Source organism: Heteronotia binoei, chromosome 13 (assembly GCF_032191835.1).
Source record: "Heteronotia binoei isolate CCM8104 ecotype False Entrance Well chromosome 13, APGP_CSIRO_Hbin_v1, whole genome shotgun sequence".
NCBI classification, from domain to species: domain Eukaryota; kingdom Metazoa; phylum Chordata; class Lepidosauria; order Squamata; family Gekkonidae; genus Heteronotia; species Heteronotia binoei.
The window spans coordinates 69707402-69725467 of record NC_083235.1 but is presented as its reverse complement, the minus strand read 5'-3'; the positions used below and the strand labels follow the sequence as shown (position 1 = coordinate 69725467).

Sequence of the window (18066 nt, the reverse complement as noted above, 5' to 3'; positions counted from 1 at the left end):
TGCTTGATGTGTGTAAAGGTGTGAGGGGAAGCGGTGGCTGTGTGTAAAGTGACAGCAAGTTCAAAGCTTTGGAAGAGGCTAAGAACTGTGAGCCGACCGGCTCATGAAACCAGAGAAAGAGGCAAACAGGCCTCCTCTTACAGCCATTTCCATTGGCCGTAATGGCATGGAAGCCAGAAGCACGCCCCGCCACCACCACCTAGTAGTGCTCTGGAGCTGGACAGAGTGCTGTAAAAGTAAAGTATTCTGTTCTTCTGCATGGCAGCAAGTCCCAACTTTTGTGAGCTGTAACATACAGTCTGAGCCTCAGTCTCACTATCATGTTCTGTAGCTTGACTTGCATTACTTGTTAGAGCCATCTCAAGTTGGTGATACAATATCCCTTCTACCACCAGAGAAAGCTAAAAAACATAAAGGTAGTCCCCTGTGCAAGCACCAGTCATTTCCAACTCTGGGGTGATGTCGCATCACGACGTTTTCACGGCAGACTTTTTATGGGGTGGTTTGCCATTGCCTTCCCCAGTCATCTACACTTTACCCCCAGCAAGCTGGGAACTCATTTTACCAACCTTGGAAAGGATGGAAGGCTGAGTCAGCCTTGAGCTAGCTACCTGAAGCCAGCTTCCACTGGGATCGAACTCCGATCGTGAGCAGAGCTTGGACTGCAGTACTACAGCTTTACCACTCTGCACCATGGGGCTTCTGCCATCAGAGAGGAGACATACAAATAAGATTTTTAACTTTGACTGGTTGTGATGACCTGCGCAGGCAGGAAATTTCATAACTTGGTTGTTTTATTTGGGCTATTATTTATCTGTGTAATAGACCTATCTCCCCCATCCCCTGGTTGCTAATTAGTGAAACATACATGTCTTCCCTCACACAGTTCCTGAGTTTAATCCTGTTAAGCTCATTAATTACAACTCTGTAATTGTCAGGCCAACCTATCATATCTGCAATGGCATCCATTCATTTGAAGAAGAAGAAGATGATGATATTGGATTTAGATCCCGCCCTCCACTTCGAAGAGTCTCAGAGCGGCTCACAATCTCCTTTCCCTTTCTCCCCCACAACAGACACCCTGTGAGGTAGATGAAGATATTGGATTTATATTCCGCCCTCCACTCCAAAGAGTCTCAGAGCGGCTCACAATCTCCTTTACCTTCCCCCCCACAACAGACACCATGTGAGGTAGATGAAGATATTGGATTTATATCCCGCCCTCCACTCCGAAGAGTCTCAGAGCGGCTCACAATCTCCTTTCCCTTCCTCCCCCACAACAGACACCCTGTGAGGTAGATGAAGATATTGGATTTATATCCCGCCCTCCACTCCAAAGAGTCCCAGAGCGGCTCACAATCTCCTTTCCCTTCCTCCCCCACAACAGACACCCTGTGAGGTAGATGAAGATATTGGATTTATATCCCGCCCTCCACTCCGAAGAGTCTCAGAGCGGCTCACAATCTCCTTTATCTTCTCCCCCCACAACAGACACCCTGTGAGGTAGATGAAGATATTGGATTTATATCCTGCCCTCCACTCCGAAGAGTCTCAGAGCGGCTCACAATCTCCTTTATCTTCCTCCCCCACAACAGACACCCTGTGAGGTGGGTGGGACTGGAGAGGGCTCTCACAGCAGCTGCCCTTTCAAGGACAACCTCTGCCAGAGCTACGGCTGACCCAAGGCCATTCCAGCAGGTGCAAGTGGAGGAGTGGGGAATCAAACCCGGTTCTCCCAGATAAGAGTCCGCACACTTAACCACTACACCGAACTGGCTCTCCAGTTGTTTATTTGTTGTTTATTATATGAAACAAGGACTCTTAGAAATGAGCGGGGGGAAGGGATTCAATGGAAACTCAAAGCGCTGAAAAAATTCACTCCACATCTGTAATTATTGCACAGGTTCATCCAAACTGCCCAGGCTGAAAGTTTTTTCAAAAAATATTTTTTATTAAGTGTGCGTCTATCAACATATTTATATTGCTCATATAAATACACGTCATTTTTTTGCTTGTTGTCTTCTACCAATCAAACTGAATACTAACAACAGATAAATAAACTCCTTCCTCTTTATCTCTCCTTTCTTTACCCAATCTCACCCGATCCCTGTACCACTTATCCTAATTCTTATTTTAATCCTAATTGTATTCTTCCTTTTTGTTTCCAAAACTTCTTTACTTCTTTTGCAGACTACCATCTTTACACACTTAATTTTTTAAAACTTTAACTATCTTCTCTCGGGCCTGCAAAAGAAAGCTGGATAGGATTACCTCCAGAACTGGGTGCTGCAGATAAATCTCTACAGTCGGAGGTCTTGGGGGGGGGGGGGGGGCCACACCCACCACCACCTTGCTAATCCATTGGCTTTAACTGTTCAATTCCCATTTTCCATTCCCATTTATCATATCTTTATCCTATCTTCTAACTATATACATATTCTCCTGTTAATAGCTCTCAACTTCTCTTCAAGAAAACATAATTTCCTGGTTCAGACTCTTCCAGTCTTTTGTTTAATGACATTTGCTATTAACTCCTTGCCTGATGCCTCATTATACGCAGTAAAAGTTTGATTTTCCATATTGACCACTAGATGGCCTAGCGGTAACCACCTATACTGAATTCCTTTATCACGTAGAATCTTCGTTGTTTCTCTCAGTCTCTTCCTTGCATTAGTTAATCAGCTGGAATATCAGGAAATAAAAAAAAAACTATCGTGTCTTCAAGGTAGGGTTGCCAAGTCCAATACAAAAAATATCTGGGGACTTTGGGGGTGGAGCCAGGAGACACTGGGGGAAGAGCCAGGAACAAGGGTGTGACAAGCATAATTGAACTCCAAGGGAGTTCTGGCCATCACATTTAAAGGGACAGCACACCTTTTTAAATGTCTTCCTTCCATAGGAAATAATGAAGCATGGGGACCCTTCTTTTGGGGCTCATAGAATTGGACCCCCTGGTCCAATCATTTTGAAACTTGGGGGGGTACTTTGGGGAGAGGCACTAGATACTATACTGAAAATTTTGTGCCTCTGTCCCAAAACGCAGCTCTCCCAGAGCCCACGAAACTTCCAGATCAGTTCCCCATTATACCCTATGAGAATCGATCTCCACATAGGGAATAATGAAGTGCTCAGCAGATGTTTCCCTCCCCCCCCACCGCCCCGTTTCTGGTGACTCTGAAGCAAGGGATTGGCATCTCTACTCACGAGTTGCTTCTTCAAAGTAATACAGACACACCATCCCAAGAGGAAGCCTTTCAATCGGAGACTGGAGCCCCTCGCTGGCCAGTTGACTGGGGGCGGGAAGGAGCCTGGGAAAGTGGAAGAACCCCCGCTGAAGTAGATTGGCAAGTCTACTTCAAGGCACAGTCCCTGTTTTTCCCTGGCAATTTTAAAAAGTTTGTTCTTCATCTGTAGTTGTTTAAATTCAACAACAATGTCCAGGGATACTTTGCCAGGAGCCTTTTTGGAAATGTTTAGACGGAAGGCAGAAGTGACGATTTCTTGGGAAGACTCTGCTGCTTCTTCTGTGAGAAGAATCTGACTCAGCCATCTATTTAAAGCCATAGTAAATTTACAGATATTCCACGAACCTTGGCCTTTCTTTCTCTCAATTTTAACTCCTAAAGTATGATCTTATTTTTGGCCCAGGACTCCTTAAAGTCTTTCACATCCTCTGCTTTTTTGCTGTCTGATATGCAGCTTCAGCTTTCTTATCAGTTGTTTTCAACGCTGCAGCGAGTTCATCCAATTTCTTGTTAATTGGTTCGACTGACTGTTTAAGAAGTCCAAGTTCCCTTTTTAATTGTCCGACCTCTCCGCTAAGAGACCTTATATAATTCTTAATTTCATTCTTTATCTCCATTAGGGCATGCAGTATCTCAGTCTGTAGCTTTGGGGAGGGTAACTCCCTCCTGCTGCCATTTCCTCTAACAGAGAAGTCTCCAAGCCAGAATCTTCAGCTTCGTCTAAGTCAATATTACCCTTTCTAGGAGGTCTTTAGGGAGGGTTTTTAGTACCTTTCTTTGCTCTAGTCCTTCCCATACTTGACTTCGATGTATTTCCAAAATTGGCTTTGTTTTCTGGGAGTAGTTGTTAATCTTCCACAGGAATAGCAGGAGCACAGGAGGGATGCAACTGGCCTGAAGCTCGGTTACCATGCCCCCTTCCCCGCCCCCCGTGAAAGTTGAGCTACTTGGATTCCTTGAGCAACTTAAAATGGTAATTCACTGTCTGGTGAGCTTACTGGATTTTTCCCAGACCAGCTGAAGAAGTGCCAGTCTCTAGAGTCTGGCCATTGCCGTTGTAGATTGGTAAACTGCAGATTTTTGCCTCTGCTAGTGGTAGGATAGCTGTGCTCAAACTTGGATTCTAGCTCAATTACTTCGCTCCATAAGACGCACCTGAGCATAAGACGCACCTAGTTTTTAGAGCCGTTTGTGTGAATTTAGAGGCATTTGTGTGAATTTTTTGCAGTATTCGCTCCTTAAGACGCACACACTTTTCCCTCCACTTTTTTTGGGGGGGGAAAGTGAGTCTTATGGTGCAAAAAATACTGTAATTATCATAAACAATCTTATAGCAACCATTTAAATAATGGATGCGATGTTTTTAACCCATGGGAGGAATGAACTTGGTTGCTCTTTCAAGAGCACAGGCCTTGCACAACTTTGTCTTCAAAAGGGAATATTGAATGCTCTGTGTCACAACAAAATGTAAGCGTTGCCTCAGTACCAACGGAATTGTAAGTAGCTGTTTTTTTCAGAAGATGACAGCTACCTTTCCTTCTCTCTCTATTCCCCCCCCTTCCCCAAGGAGTCTCATGAGTTGTGTTGCGTCTTTCAGGGCACTGCAGCCAGCACTAAGAACAAGCTTCCAAGCCTCATTACCTCAATGGAGACTACAGGAGCCAAGGCTCTGGAAGATTTTGCAGACAACATCAAGGTAACTGCCATCTCTGTTGGTGACCTGTTTCTTCATTGAGAATTACTCACGAGACTAATCCAAATGTTTATTCATTAATTGATTCCAAAAGTTAATGTGCACTCCTGGAAGCCATATTGTTGAGGGTGACAAAGGACTGACTTAACTTTCTGGAGTTTAGAAAATGTGTGTAACTAATTGTTTGATAATGCATCTCATGGGCAATATCATATGTAAGAGATCTTAGAATACTTTACAGGTGTTCAGAGATCATTTGGCTGACAAAGAGAGCCCTTCCTCCGATAACAGCAATGGAGTCTGTTACCAGACTCTGCCCTGCCCGAGCAGTGTCTTTTTTAGAAGAAGAAGAAGAAGATATTGGATTTATATCCCGCCCTCCACTCCGAAGAGTCTCAGAGCGGCTCACAATCTCCTTTACCTTCCTCCCCCACAACAAACACACTGTGAGGTGGGTGGAGCTGGAGAGGGCTCTCACAGCAGCTGCCCTTTCAAGGACGGAGCCTCAGAGCGGCTCACAATCTCCTTTATCTTCCTCCCCACAACAGACACCCTGTCAGATGGGTGGGGCTGGAAAGGCTCTCACAGCAGCTGCCCTTTCAAGAACAACCTCTGCCAGAGCTATGGCTGACCCAAGGCCATGCCAGCAGGTGCAAGTGGGGGAGTGGGGAATCAAACCCGGTTCTCCCAGATAAGAGTCCGCACACTTAACCACTACACCAAACTTGCTCTCTTTTATAGGGACAAAAGGTCCCCTTGGCCTTTAAAGCCATAGAAAGTAAGCAGGTAGGTCGCAAAAAAACAGCCCAAAATAAACTCAGGATGGTTTTAGCATATTCCTGCTTCAAGAGATCCTTCAATAATCTACTCTTTTTACTCCTAGAACAACCCAGACAAGGAGTACAACATGCCAAAGGATGGGACAGTTCATGAACTCACCAGCAACGTATGTGAAAATTTACCATGTGCCATGGTAAAACCCATTCAGTGATTTCTTTCCCTTATTTTTATTTTAAGAGTCATGTGAAGAAATGTCATGTTTTTAAAACTGGCCTATCTTTATCATCACAAGGAGGAGACTCTAAGGGGAGTAAATTGGGATTTGGGTGATGGCTTAAAATCCAGCTCTGGGATTCTTGTCTCACATTTAAGGTTTTGGGGCAGCTTGAAATTTTGTGTGACTGTTGTTAAACGATGTCAAGGCTCTTCTTCAGGCCCATCCTCCTTCATTATTCATCATGTTGGCCAGGGTGGAGAGTCGAGCAAAAGTGGGAGAGGCCATCTTCCATCTCTTCTCTTACCGTTTCCCATATTAGCACTTTTAATCTGTACATTTTTGAACGTGCTGTTTCAGGATAAATGGTAGACTCATGAAGACTGCTGCAGCTCAAGCACTTTTCTCTTTGCGGCTACTATATGCGAAGACCCTAGGTTGAAGGCAGGTCCAAATTTGGACATGACTGTCACAATTCCAGCTTTACAGTGACGGGCCTTGATTTGATCAGTAACTCTCTCCCTTGCCATCTCCCGCCAGTTGTTTTTGATCTGTTTGATTGTTTCGATGGGCCAAAACTTCACCAGGAGGCGGTGTCTGTAACTGTAGAAGCTCCAGAGGTGCTGAGAGGAGGAAGCGATTGCTGTACCACCTCCTTTCCCCAGCTGCTGTGAAGCAAAACTGGTGGAATGGTCCTGCTCTGTCCTGCATACCCTGTTCCACCCTTTCTCCACGGTTTTCCCAACACCCGGAAGGGTTTTTTTTCTCTCCCTTTGTAGATATTGCCTACTGGGGGGTGTCTGGGTTCCCAGTTCCCCTTTCCAAGTTCTGAGGCCTTGCCTCTGTGTCTCCCACTACCCAGTGTCTGGTAATCTTACTGCCTTGTGCGCCACTGGGGGAGTAGCCACTTGCCAACTGGCTGCCCATCCACTTCCTCCTGGTGCTCCTTTTAGCATATCCAAGATGGTGGAGGTCCGTGTGGCACAGAGAACCACTACCAGGGTCAAAAATTATAAAGCATTTATTGAAAAAAGAAAATGCTCACAAGCATACTTTTAGCATAGCACCAGACTGAACAAGGGATTCAGAAGAAAACGGTAAAAAGCAATTCCGATGTCCCTCCGTCTATACATGCCCCTATCAGATGTTACTTGGAACTCACAGTCTCTCCAGAGGAAGGCATGATAAAAACCAGGACAGGGAAGGGAAGAGACCAAAACCGCGCCCCCCCCCCCCAAAAAAAAAATTTCCCCAAAACAAAAATTAACACACGATGCAATAAATCAATAGATTGCCATGTCAAAATATGAAAAGAAGAATTGTAGTTTATTGTGTAATTCTTCTTTTCATATTTGTGTATTACAAAATATTGATTTATTGCCTTGTGTGTTAATTTTTGTTTTGGGGGATTTGGGGTTTTTTTCGGTCCTATCAGATGTTAAACATAAGGCAGGCTCCTTGGCTTAGAAAGTGATGGATATTCTGCAGGTTTCCATTGCCTTCTAACTTTTCAGGTGTTCAGGCCGTCACATGGCAACGTCTGCCTTTCACAGACCTCAGGTAAGAGTTCTGTCTGCCTCAATGGAATCAGAACATAAAAGGCTTCTTCTTGTTCCTAGGAGTTTTATAATTTAAGAACATAAGAGAAGCCATGTTGGATCAGGCCAATGGCTCATCCAGTCCAACACTCTGTGTCACACAGTGGCCAAAAAACTTATATACACACACACACACACACACTGTAGCTAATAGCCACTGATGGACCTCTGATCCATATTTTTATCTAACCCCTTCTTGAAGCTGTCTATGCTTGCAGCCGCCACCACCTCCTGTGGCAGTGAATTCCATATGTTAATCACCCTTTTTTTTGCTCCTCTTTGTCCTCCCAGCCTGACCTTTGACCCAGGTCAGGCTGGGTCAAAGAAGCTTTTCTTGAAGACTCCAGGAGTTTCTTCTTGAAGTCTTTCTTGTACCTAATACCAACAAAACCTTGTTCCTGCTTTGGTGGGGTGGGGTGGGGGACTTGACCATCCAATTGTCTCTTGCTAGACCTTTTAGTATTTCTAAAAGAATGACTGAGGTGAGGTTGGAAAGCAACTGAACTGACTTCTGCCTATTCTTTGCCCAGAGAGAAAAATTTAAAAAAATCATGGTGAAGATTTTGCTCAGTTCACGCCCCCCCCCCCCCCCAAAAAAAAAAAAATTTCTTCACAAAAACTAACAGTCTTGCTTGCTACAGCTATGGGAAAAGAAAATGAGAATGAAGTTACATTGCCATCAGGAAAGGAATTTTTGTAATTAAAGTGATGTAAGTGCCCCAGAGTTTGTCAAAGACTGACACCATCTCCAAGTAGAACCTTAGACAAGGGTATTTTGGGGCTGACAAGATAAGCCCTTAGCATTAATGAGGTGCAGTGTGGTTGAGGCTAAGTGAATGCCCTGAACAGCTGTGTTCACACTTCAGCTAAGAGCAGGTGCTTGTGTCAATAATTCCTTTGTATTTTTCATAATTATCTGATGAGGAACGTCTGATTGACACTGTTTTTCACAAAGTGGAGGGTAAGTGAGGTGATATTTTAAGAAATAAAGAATACATTTCTCTCTTCTTTTTGCAGGCTATTCTTTTCCTGCAACAGTTGCTGGAGTTTCAGGAAACTGCAGGTGCCATGTTGGCCTCCCAAGGTATTAACGCGAGACTTCTTCTGTGTAATAACCCCTTCCTTGTTCTGAGCAAGTGATTTCCTTTATCTGCTTTGCAGTAAAACCTCCTTAAGGGTGTAGCTCATTCATACCTCATTCCCTTAGCCCCATATAAAGGGTCCGGACATCCAGGGCCCAGGGAGACATGTCTTGGTTTTGTTATTAGCTTGTAAGTGTACTGCTGCCCTATGATCCTTGAATTGTAAAGAGAAAGAGTGGCTTCAGAGATTGCCTTACATCTCCTCAAAGTGAGGACTTTTAATGAGAAGATAGTTCCCAGATAGTTCCCAAATGATTACCACCATGTGAATGGATTGTTAGCTGGTTTCATAACCCAATTACATTTTTTAAAAAACTAACCCTCTTTGTGTTGGTGGAAAAATTATATGAGCCTTTTTGAAATTTCCTTTCCTTTGTCCAATAAAAGCTCTATGACTCAGTGGCTTGAACGGTAGAACAGTCTGAAATTTCATTTATAATCTCTATTTCCCAAACGACAAAAGGAAATTTAGTTTTATACTTCCAGAAGAATGAGACTTTGCATAATTAGATAGCAATACAAATACTTCAGACACCACATTAGAGATACAGTAGTGGACAATTTAGTAGGAGGGATTTTAAACATTTTTGTTCTCCAGTATATCTAGCTGTGCAATGACATATCAAAATAAGGGTAAGGGATTATAAGATAAGATATTTTAAGATATTGGATTTATACCCCGCCCTCCATTCCGAAGAGTCTCAGAGCAGCTCACAATCTCCTTTACCTTCCTCCCCCACAACAGACACCCTGTGAGGTAGATGAAGATATTGGATTTATATCCCGCCCTCCACTCCGAAGTCTCAGAGCGGCTCACAATCTCCTTTACCTTCCTCCCCCACAACAGACACCCTGTGAGGTAGATGAAGATATTGGATTTATATCCTGCCTTCCACTCCAAAGAGTCTCAGAGCGGCCTACAATCTCCTTTACCTCCCCCCCCCCCACAACAGACACCCTGTGAGGTGGGTGGGGCTGAGAGGGCTCTCACAGCAGCTGCCCTTTCAAGGACAGAGCCTCAGAGCGGCTCACAATCTCCTTTCCCTTCCTCCCCCACAACAGACACGCTGTGAGGTAGATGAAGATATTGGATTTATATCCTGCCCTCCACTCCGAAGAGTCTCAGAGCAACCTACAATCTCCTTTACCTCCCCCCCCCCCACAACAGACAACCTGTGAGGTGGGTGGGGCTGAGAGGGCTCTCACAGCAGCTGCCCTTTCAAGGACAGAGCCTCAGAGCGGCTCACAATCTCCTTTCCCTTCCTCCCCCACAACAGTCACCCTGTGAGGTGGGTGGGGCTGGAGAGGACTCTCACAGCAGCTGCCCTTTCAAGGACAACCTCTGCCAGAGCTATGGCTGACCCAAGGCCATTCCAGCAGCTGCAAGTGGAGGAGTGGGGAATCAAACCCGGTTCTCCCAGATAAGAGTCCGCACACTTAACCACTACACCAAACCGTCTCTTATCAGCTTGTTAGTCAGGCCCATGCTAAGGAGATTTAACTGTGTGCAAACTGCATCTAGTGCATGCTTCTGTCTTCTGTCCTTTCCATCTGCCTGAATAAAACCTGAAGCAATATCCAGCTCTGCCTAATCACCAGCATCCCGACACTTCCTCCTGCCTTCTTTATCCGCTGAAAGTGTTTATGGGCAAAGACAGTCATGGAGCTAACTTTTCAGTGGCCAGAAGTGCGGCAGCTTATTGTTACTGAAGATATTGAAGAAGATGTCTACATTCCATTTTGTATCTGGGGTGGGAGAGAGTCGAAAGGACCATATAGTAATGGCTGCAGCTGTTGCACCCAAGTAGTACTCTAATCTGGACGTGCGTGACTGTAGAAGTGTGGTTTTAAAAACTAGGAAAATGTCTTCCTGTTAACTGGTCAATAATTACAAATGATGAGATCCAAAGCATATGTTTTCTTTTAAACGGCTCATTACAAGAGTTAACCATCAACACAGCTAAGTTTCTTTCAGCAGCATTTTTATAAAGGAGAAAAAACTTCTCTTAAGGACATTAAATGACCTTTTTGACTAATAAGCATTAGGAACAAGATTACAACTCATAAAAGCTTAGTCTAGATCCAGAGGAGAGGACGGCAAGACCTAGCTGGAGGAGAATGATAGGATCTCTTTGTTAACACCAGCAGTTTATGTGACTATGAACAGGAGGATAGGAAGGGGTAGGAAGTTCCCAAGCAGATCCCAAGCACAAACCATTGCAGGAATCAGAACAAAGTTTGAGTCCAGTGGCACCTTTAAGACCAACAAGGTTTCATTCTTGGTATAAGCTTTTATATGCATGCATACTTCCTTATGCTGTGTCCCAAGGACAGACTGGGTGTCCTACTGGTGAACCATCCATCTAGCTCAGCTGCTGGAGCTACTGCTGAAGACCCTCCCCAAAGCTTACTGTCTTAGAGGACTTAAACAGTTTTGCTGAAGCCACCTTTATCATGGCCTACCATGAGACTGACCCACATTGCTAGAGACTCAGCACACGAAAAGGGCATCTGCTCTACTTCACCTGTGGGGGCTCCACAAGGCTCATGTGATCTCACAATCATGTTCAGGGATTTTATTAATTTTATTTTTAAGTCATTAATATGCTATTGGCGCTCAGCTCAGTTTGTCTTTGCTTAAGCCACCCGCGGCAGCTGCTGCTGTCCTGATTGCCAGGTTTTGTCAAGTGGCTGAGGGTGAACAAGCTGAAGATGAGTGCTGATAAGAGGGAGGTGATGCTGGCTGGAAAGGCTGAGGTCTTGGAGGGGATTGCACTTCTCATATTTGTTGGACAGCAACTGATACCGATTCACTGAGAAGTCTTAGAGTTATATTAAGATAGAGCGTTACTTTTGGGAAAACGACTTCGCTATTAAGAGTGCCTTCTTTCATCTCCATCTTGCGTGGAATTTGTCTCTCTCCCTTAATTCAAGCCGTTCTGGCCATGTTGAGCCATACCATAGTAAACTTGAAGCTAGGCTACTACAGTGTGGTATAGATGGGACCGTCTTTTGAAGACAACTTTAATTGGTACAAAAAGAGGCAGTTTGCTTGCGATCTATAGCAAATCGCAATGTACATTTATTTTGCATGTATTTCCCACTTTTCTTATTCATCAGGACCAAAAATGACTTTTTACATTATTTCCCCCTCTTCCATTTTATTCTCACAACATACAACCTTGTGAGATAAATTAGGCTGAGATAATGTGGTAGGACTCCAGGGGTCATCTGGCCAACTCCCATAAATCCAGTCATCCCTGATCTTTGTCTGACACTAAACACTATGACATACCAGCCCTCATCTGTTTGTTAACCAGTTTTAATGGGACTTCACTGTCTGGCTATGTGTTTCCAAATTTACTGCAAAGTGCTGGTTATTTCTTACAAGAGAACATAAGAGAAGCCATGTTGGATCAGGCCAATGGCCCATCCAGTCCAACACTCTGTGTCACATAAGAGAAGCCCTGTTGGATCAGGCCAATGGCCCATCCAGTCCAACACTCTGTGTCACATAAGAACATAAGAGAAGCCATGTTGGATCAGGCCAATGGCCCATCCAGTCCAACACTCTGTGTCACATAAGAACATAAGAGAAGCCATGTTGGATCAGGCCAGTGGCCCATCCAGTCCAATACTCTGTGTCACATAAGAACATAAGAGAAGGCATGTTGGATCAGGCCAATGGCCCATCCAGTCCAACACTCTGTGTCACATAAGAGAAGCCATGTTGGATCAGGCCAATGGCCCATCCAGTCCAACACTCTGGGTCACACAGTGGCCAAAAATACACACACACACACTGTGGCTAATAGCCACTGATGGACTTTCGCTCCATATTTTTATCCAATCCCCTCTTGAAGCTGGCTATGCTTGTAGCCGCAACCACCTCCTGTGGCAGTGAATTCCACATGTTAATCACCCTTTGGGTAAAGAAGTACCTCCTTTTATCCGTTCTAACCCGACTGCTCAGCAATTTCATCGAATGCCCACAAGTTCTTGTATTGTGAGAAAGGGAGAAAAGTGCTTCTTTCTCTACCTTCTCCATCCCATGCATTATCTTGTAAACCTCTATCATGTCACCCCACAGTCGACCTTTCTCCAAGCTAAAGAGCCCCAAGCGTTTCAACCTTTCTTCATAGGGAAAGTGTTCCAGCCCTTTAATCATTCTAGTTGCCCTTTTCTGCACTTTCTCCAATGCTCCATGGCCTGAGACCCAGCGATCTGCATTAACACTTTTCCTAATGTGCTGTTCTGCGACAGCTCTGCTCCGAAGATCATCATTTGTCGCAGGTTCCGTTTTGCAGACACATTACAACAGTAAGTTGGATCCCCCCCCAACGCCCCCCCCCAGCCTTTTCTTAACAGTAGAAGCAGAACGAAACAGCCTTCGTATAAAAAAAATGCAGATTTTTTTTTTTAAAACAAAAGATGTTTAGAAACCAGAAATCCGTGCTTTGTCGTAATCGTTATAATGTGTATGCATGATTTATCCTGACTTCAGCATTTGGTTTTCACAGAATTTGGGATATTTTTGGATGGAAGGAAGGAAGTTGCGACTAGCATCTGTAGACAAGTTGCAGCCATAGACAAATTGCATGCGTTGTTTGTAGGACAAGTGCTTTATTTTTCTTCCACAAGTACAGAGCTTGGGAATCTAGTACACCTGAATACTTGTGTAGAGACGATGCTCTCCTACTGTATCTCAGTATGACATTCACGTCCTTTCCTGCACGTAGACAATCTCAGTGCAGCAGCAAAGTAGCAACTGAAACAGCTCTAGGAATCAGTTAGGAAATGAAAGCTGTTGTCCAAGTCCATTGGAAGCTTTTTGGCTTTTAAGATTTTAGCACCTGTATTTTCAAAGCTCTGGCCACAAGAGTTTGAAACTTTTCTGGTGAAGAAAACTGTTACTCTTCTTCCCCCAGGAAGTCAGTGTACTGAATTCAAGCATTCCTGGTTGTAAGAAGTGCTGTTAGCAGGAATGTCATTTTGATTCCCTAATGCAAAGAGACACTTCTTCAATATTTGATTACCCTTGGTCTTGTAAGGGGTAGCTCCTGACTGCTGAGCCCATTGTGTTCTGTGCTGGTGTCTTCTGCTTTGTCCTTGAAGGTACGGTTGTCTCTAACCTGTCTTTTTGCACTTTGCATTTCTTTCTCTTTTTTTCTCCCTTCCCTTTTCTCTCCACTCTACCTTAAACTTTATAGTTCTTGGGGACACATACAATATTCCTTTAGACCCCAGAGGTAAGCAGTAGTACTATTTGTACAACCCACTCGAATACCCGCTTACTGCTTTTGCGTCTGGTTGCATTTATTCTGTTTGGTTTTTTATTACGTAAAACGTATCTGTTTAAAATAACCTGCTGTTCTAGAAGATGGATTTCTGGTTGTCCTTTGTTTTCAGTTGAATGTAAATGCTCATTTTGGGGGGAGGCCTGAAAGCTGCACAAAGCTCTTTGTGCGTCTTTGGGACGACTCTTTGGGGTATGTGTGTGGGGGGAGGTATTTGTGCTGGAGGTCCCTTCCAACTCTATGAATCTATGATACTGATCGTGGTGGTAGACAGGACAGTTCTTGATCAAAGCAGAATTATTTCACCGCTTAGGACGAAGTAGATATTAGACACCAAGACGTGTGATGGTGCCCTGACAGCTGTTTTTTTTGTTTGGTGTTTTTGTTTTTAAAGAAGGGCAGGTTTGGGATGCTGCCATTTTTAGCCTAGTGTTCTCATCATTGCTGTTTTATTTCTTTCAATCTTTCCTCCCAGTTGTTTTTTCTGACCGTGGGGTTCCAGTTGTGTGTTTTCCAAAAGGTGGCTATTGGGGCATTATTAAAGGATATATCCAAATTCATATTGTTTTCTCCAGAACAGTGATTTCTTATAAGGGAACCCTCTCCTGCCGATGCTGTGGTGTGTTAGCCAGCACAGAAGAAGAAGATATTGGATTTATATCCCGCCCTCCACTCCGAAGAGTCTCAGAGCGGCTCACAATCTCCTTTCCCTTCCTCCCCCACAACAGACACCCTGTGAGGTAGATGAAGATATTGGATTTATATCCCTCCCTCCACTCTGAAGAGTCTCAGAGCGACTCACAATCTCCTTTCCCTTCCTCCCCCACAACAGACACCCTGTGAGGTAGATGAAGATATTGGATTTATATCCCGCCCTCCACTCCGAAGAGTCTCAGAGTGGCTCACAATCTCCTTTCCCTTCCTCCCCCACAACAGACACCCTGTGAGGTAGATGAAGATATTGGATTTATATCCCTCCCTCCACTCTGAAGAGTCTCAGAGCAGCTCACAATCTCCTTTACCTTCCTCCCCCACAACAGACACCCTGTGAGGTAGATGAAGATATTGGATTTATATCCCGCCCTCCACTCCGAAGAGTCTCAGAGTGGCTCACAATCTCCTTTCCCTTCCTCCCCCACAACAGACACCCTGTGAGGTAGATGAAGATATTGGATTTATATCCCGCCCTCCACTCCGAAGAGTCTCAGAGTGGCTCACAATCTCCTTTCCCTTCCTCCCCCACAACAGACACCCTGTGAGGTAGATGAAGATATTGGATTTATATCCCGCCCTCCACTCCGAAGAGTCTCAGAGTGGCTCACAATCTCCTTTCCCTTCCTCCCCCACAACAAACACCCTGTGAGGTAGATGAAGAGATTGGATTTATATCCCGCCCTCCACTCCGAAGAGTCTCAGAGCGGCTCACAATCTCCTTTCCCTTCCTCCCCCACAACAGACACCCTGTGAGGTGGGTGGGGCTGGAGAGGGCTCTCCCAGCAGCTGCCCTTTCAAGGACAGAGACTCAGAGCGGCTCACAATCTCCTTTCCCTTCCTCCCCCACAACAGACACCCTGTGAGGTGGGTGGGGCTGGAGAGGGCTCTCACAGCAGCTGCCCTTTCAAGGACAACCTCTGCCAGAGCTATGGCTGACCCAAGGCCATTCCAGCAGGTGCAAGTGGAGAAGTGGGGAATCAAACCCGGTTCTCCCAGATAAGAGTCCACGCACTTAACCACTACACCAAACTGGCTCTCCATAGGATACTTGGTAGTCTGTTACTTGGGTTCAATTTGAACACCAGATACCATCTTAAATAGTTGCCTCCCTAAAAGTTAGAACTGGGGGATAAACTAGCAATGACAGGAGAGTTTCATAATGTATCCATGTGAATACATATATTCCACCATTCATATCTGAAGGGAGGAGCACCACGTGTGTTCTGTCTTTTAAAACAAAATCCACAGGATGCAGGTAGGGAGTTAAGCCTTGCATCCTTCCTCCACCTTCTGTTCTGTTTGGTTCCCTAGAAATTAGGTGGGTCCCAAAATAAATTCATGTAGGCCATGTCAAAGCAGCTGCTTTCTAGGCCACTTAAAAAGATACAAGCCTTGGGAAAACCTGCAGATCTCATATTCTACCACTGTAGCAAATTAGAAAAAGAAGATGATGATGTTGGATTTATATCCTGCCCTATACTCTGAATCTCAGAGTCTCAGAGCAGTCACTATCTTCTTTACCTCTCCCCCCCACAACAGACACCCTGTGAGGTAGGTGGGGCTGAGAGAGCTCTTACAGCAGCTGCCCTTTCAAGGACAACTCCTACGAGAGCTATGGCTGACCCAAGGCCATTCCAGCAGCTGCAAATGGAGGAGTGGGGAATCAAACCCGGTTCTCCCAGATAAGAGTCGCACACTTAACCTCTACACCAAACTGGCCATTTCAAGAACAACTCCTATGAGAGCTCTGGTTGACCCGAGACCATTCCAGCAGCTGCAAATGGAGGAGCGGGGAATCAAACCCGGTTCTCCCAAATAAGAGTCCACGCACTTAACCACTACACCAAACTGGCTCTCTTTCTCTCTTTTCACCACAGTTCTCGTTCACGTGTTCCTTCTTAAGAGCCGCAGTTAGGGATCCCCTGGAATTACAACTTCTCTCCGGACTACAGAAATCAGTTCCCCTGGAGAAGACGGATGCTTTGGAGCGTGGGGTTGATGGCGTTGCACCCCACTGAGGTCTCTGTCCTCTTCAGGCTCCATCCCCAAATCGCCAGGAGTTTCTCAGCCTGGATCTGGCAAAATAAATAAATAAATATATCTTCCGCTGGTGGCCAGAGGGGATCTGGCGACGCTAGCCACAGCAGCCCACTCAGTATTTTTCTCAGGTTTTGCTGTATTGAAGCCCATATACTAAGAAAGTGGGCTATGTTTGGTTGTTTGTTGTGAGGGTTTTTTTTTAAGTGTACAGTCTCCAGTACTGAAACAGATCAGAGGTGTTCTTGGAGGTAGGGGGCTTGATTTAATAGGTCACTGCATGTGGAACGAAGCATCTTTGGAATGGATTGCTTTGAAGTAGTTCAGAAGGATAGCACAAGTATCCTGTACACCTGACAGTGTGGCAGACTGAAACGGAATGCTACACATTATCTAAAATTACGAAGGTTAAATCTAGACTGTACAGTGAATGGCTTGTTTTCCTCTTATGGCAAGTCCAAGACTTCAGCGGTTCATGTAGGAGTGAAAGATAATTCAGACTGGACGCAGCATAGCTACACACAGACTTCAACAGCATATATAAATGTATTCCATGGTCATTCCCTTTCAGAGACAAGCTCTTCAGCCAGTAGCTACAGTTCTGAATTCAGCAGACGACTGCTCAGTACCTACATCTGTGAGTAGTTCTCCTACTGTTGCTTGCTTACACCCATTTTATATTTGTTTATTCTATCTGGCAGTGGTCTGATATCGGACCCAGTTGTAGAAGTGGCTATTTCCTGGACCAGGAGAAGGTAAATGCTATTTGCAAAACAGTTTAAGTCAGGTTGGCTAGCATTTGCCCTAAAATCAGAACTGGGTCAACGCAATTATATGAAGGCATCTAATAGTTTTATAAAATATAGAAGATGACAAGGCTCCACGGAATAGAAGAAGTTAAACAATAAACAGTTAAACAGTTTTAGAAAAAATTTATGTGTGAACCCTAGTACTTCATCGCAGGAAATGTGAATTAACTCCCTGTAACAAGATGCTAAAGCTGACTAACAATATGTGGTAGCTAAGCAGGCCTCCTAGAGGCTTAGTAGCCTACTAAGAGGTTTATTCTATGAGGCTTACTCCCAGGAAAGTGTTTGCAGGATTATACCTTTGGTTGATTAAACAATAAATTATTTTACAACTGAGAAAACTGTCTTTCAGAATCCTCTGAATTACATCTCTTGAAGCCGAATGCATTAAAACTTTGTAATGGATAAATTCCAGAGCAGGTGCATCAAAGCAATCCCATGGCACCTTTAAAAACTATCAAATGCATTGTAGCAGAGGTTTTTGTGGATTTTGAGCAGTAGGCCCATAATTATTCTACAATAAATTTGTTAGTCTTT

The 18066-nt window shown here is 44.5% G+C and overlaps 1 protein-coding gene across 11 annotated transcripts in view; it reads left to right on the top strand.

Moving 5' to 3' along the window:
* The window catches only part of EXOC7 (exocyst complex component 7), a 62545-nt gene that overhangs the window by 37960 nt on the left and 6519 nt on the right, over window positions 1–18066 (top strand). For 6 of the 11 annotated variants that reach the window (XM_060252019.1, XM_060252010.1, XM_060252015.1 and 3 more), the window contains 5 exons: window positions 4843–4941; window positions 5822–5884; window positions 8548–8614; window positions 13883–13921; window positions 17292–17357. In XM_060252019.1, coding sequence (XP_060108002.1) covers window positions 4843–4941; window positions 5822–5884; window positions 8548–8614; window positions 13883–13921; window positions 17292–17357 — 334 coding nt within the window. The remainder of the gene's footprint in view (window positions 1–4842; window positions 4942–5821; window positions 5885–8547; window positions 8615–13882; window positions 13922–17291; window positions 17358–18066) is intronic. The other 5 variants (XM_060252020.1, XM_060252018.1, XM_060252017.1 and 2 more) reach the window with 1 other exon arrangement.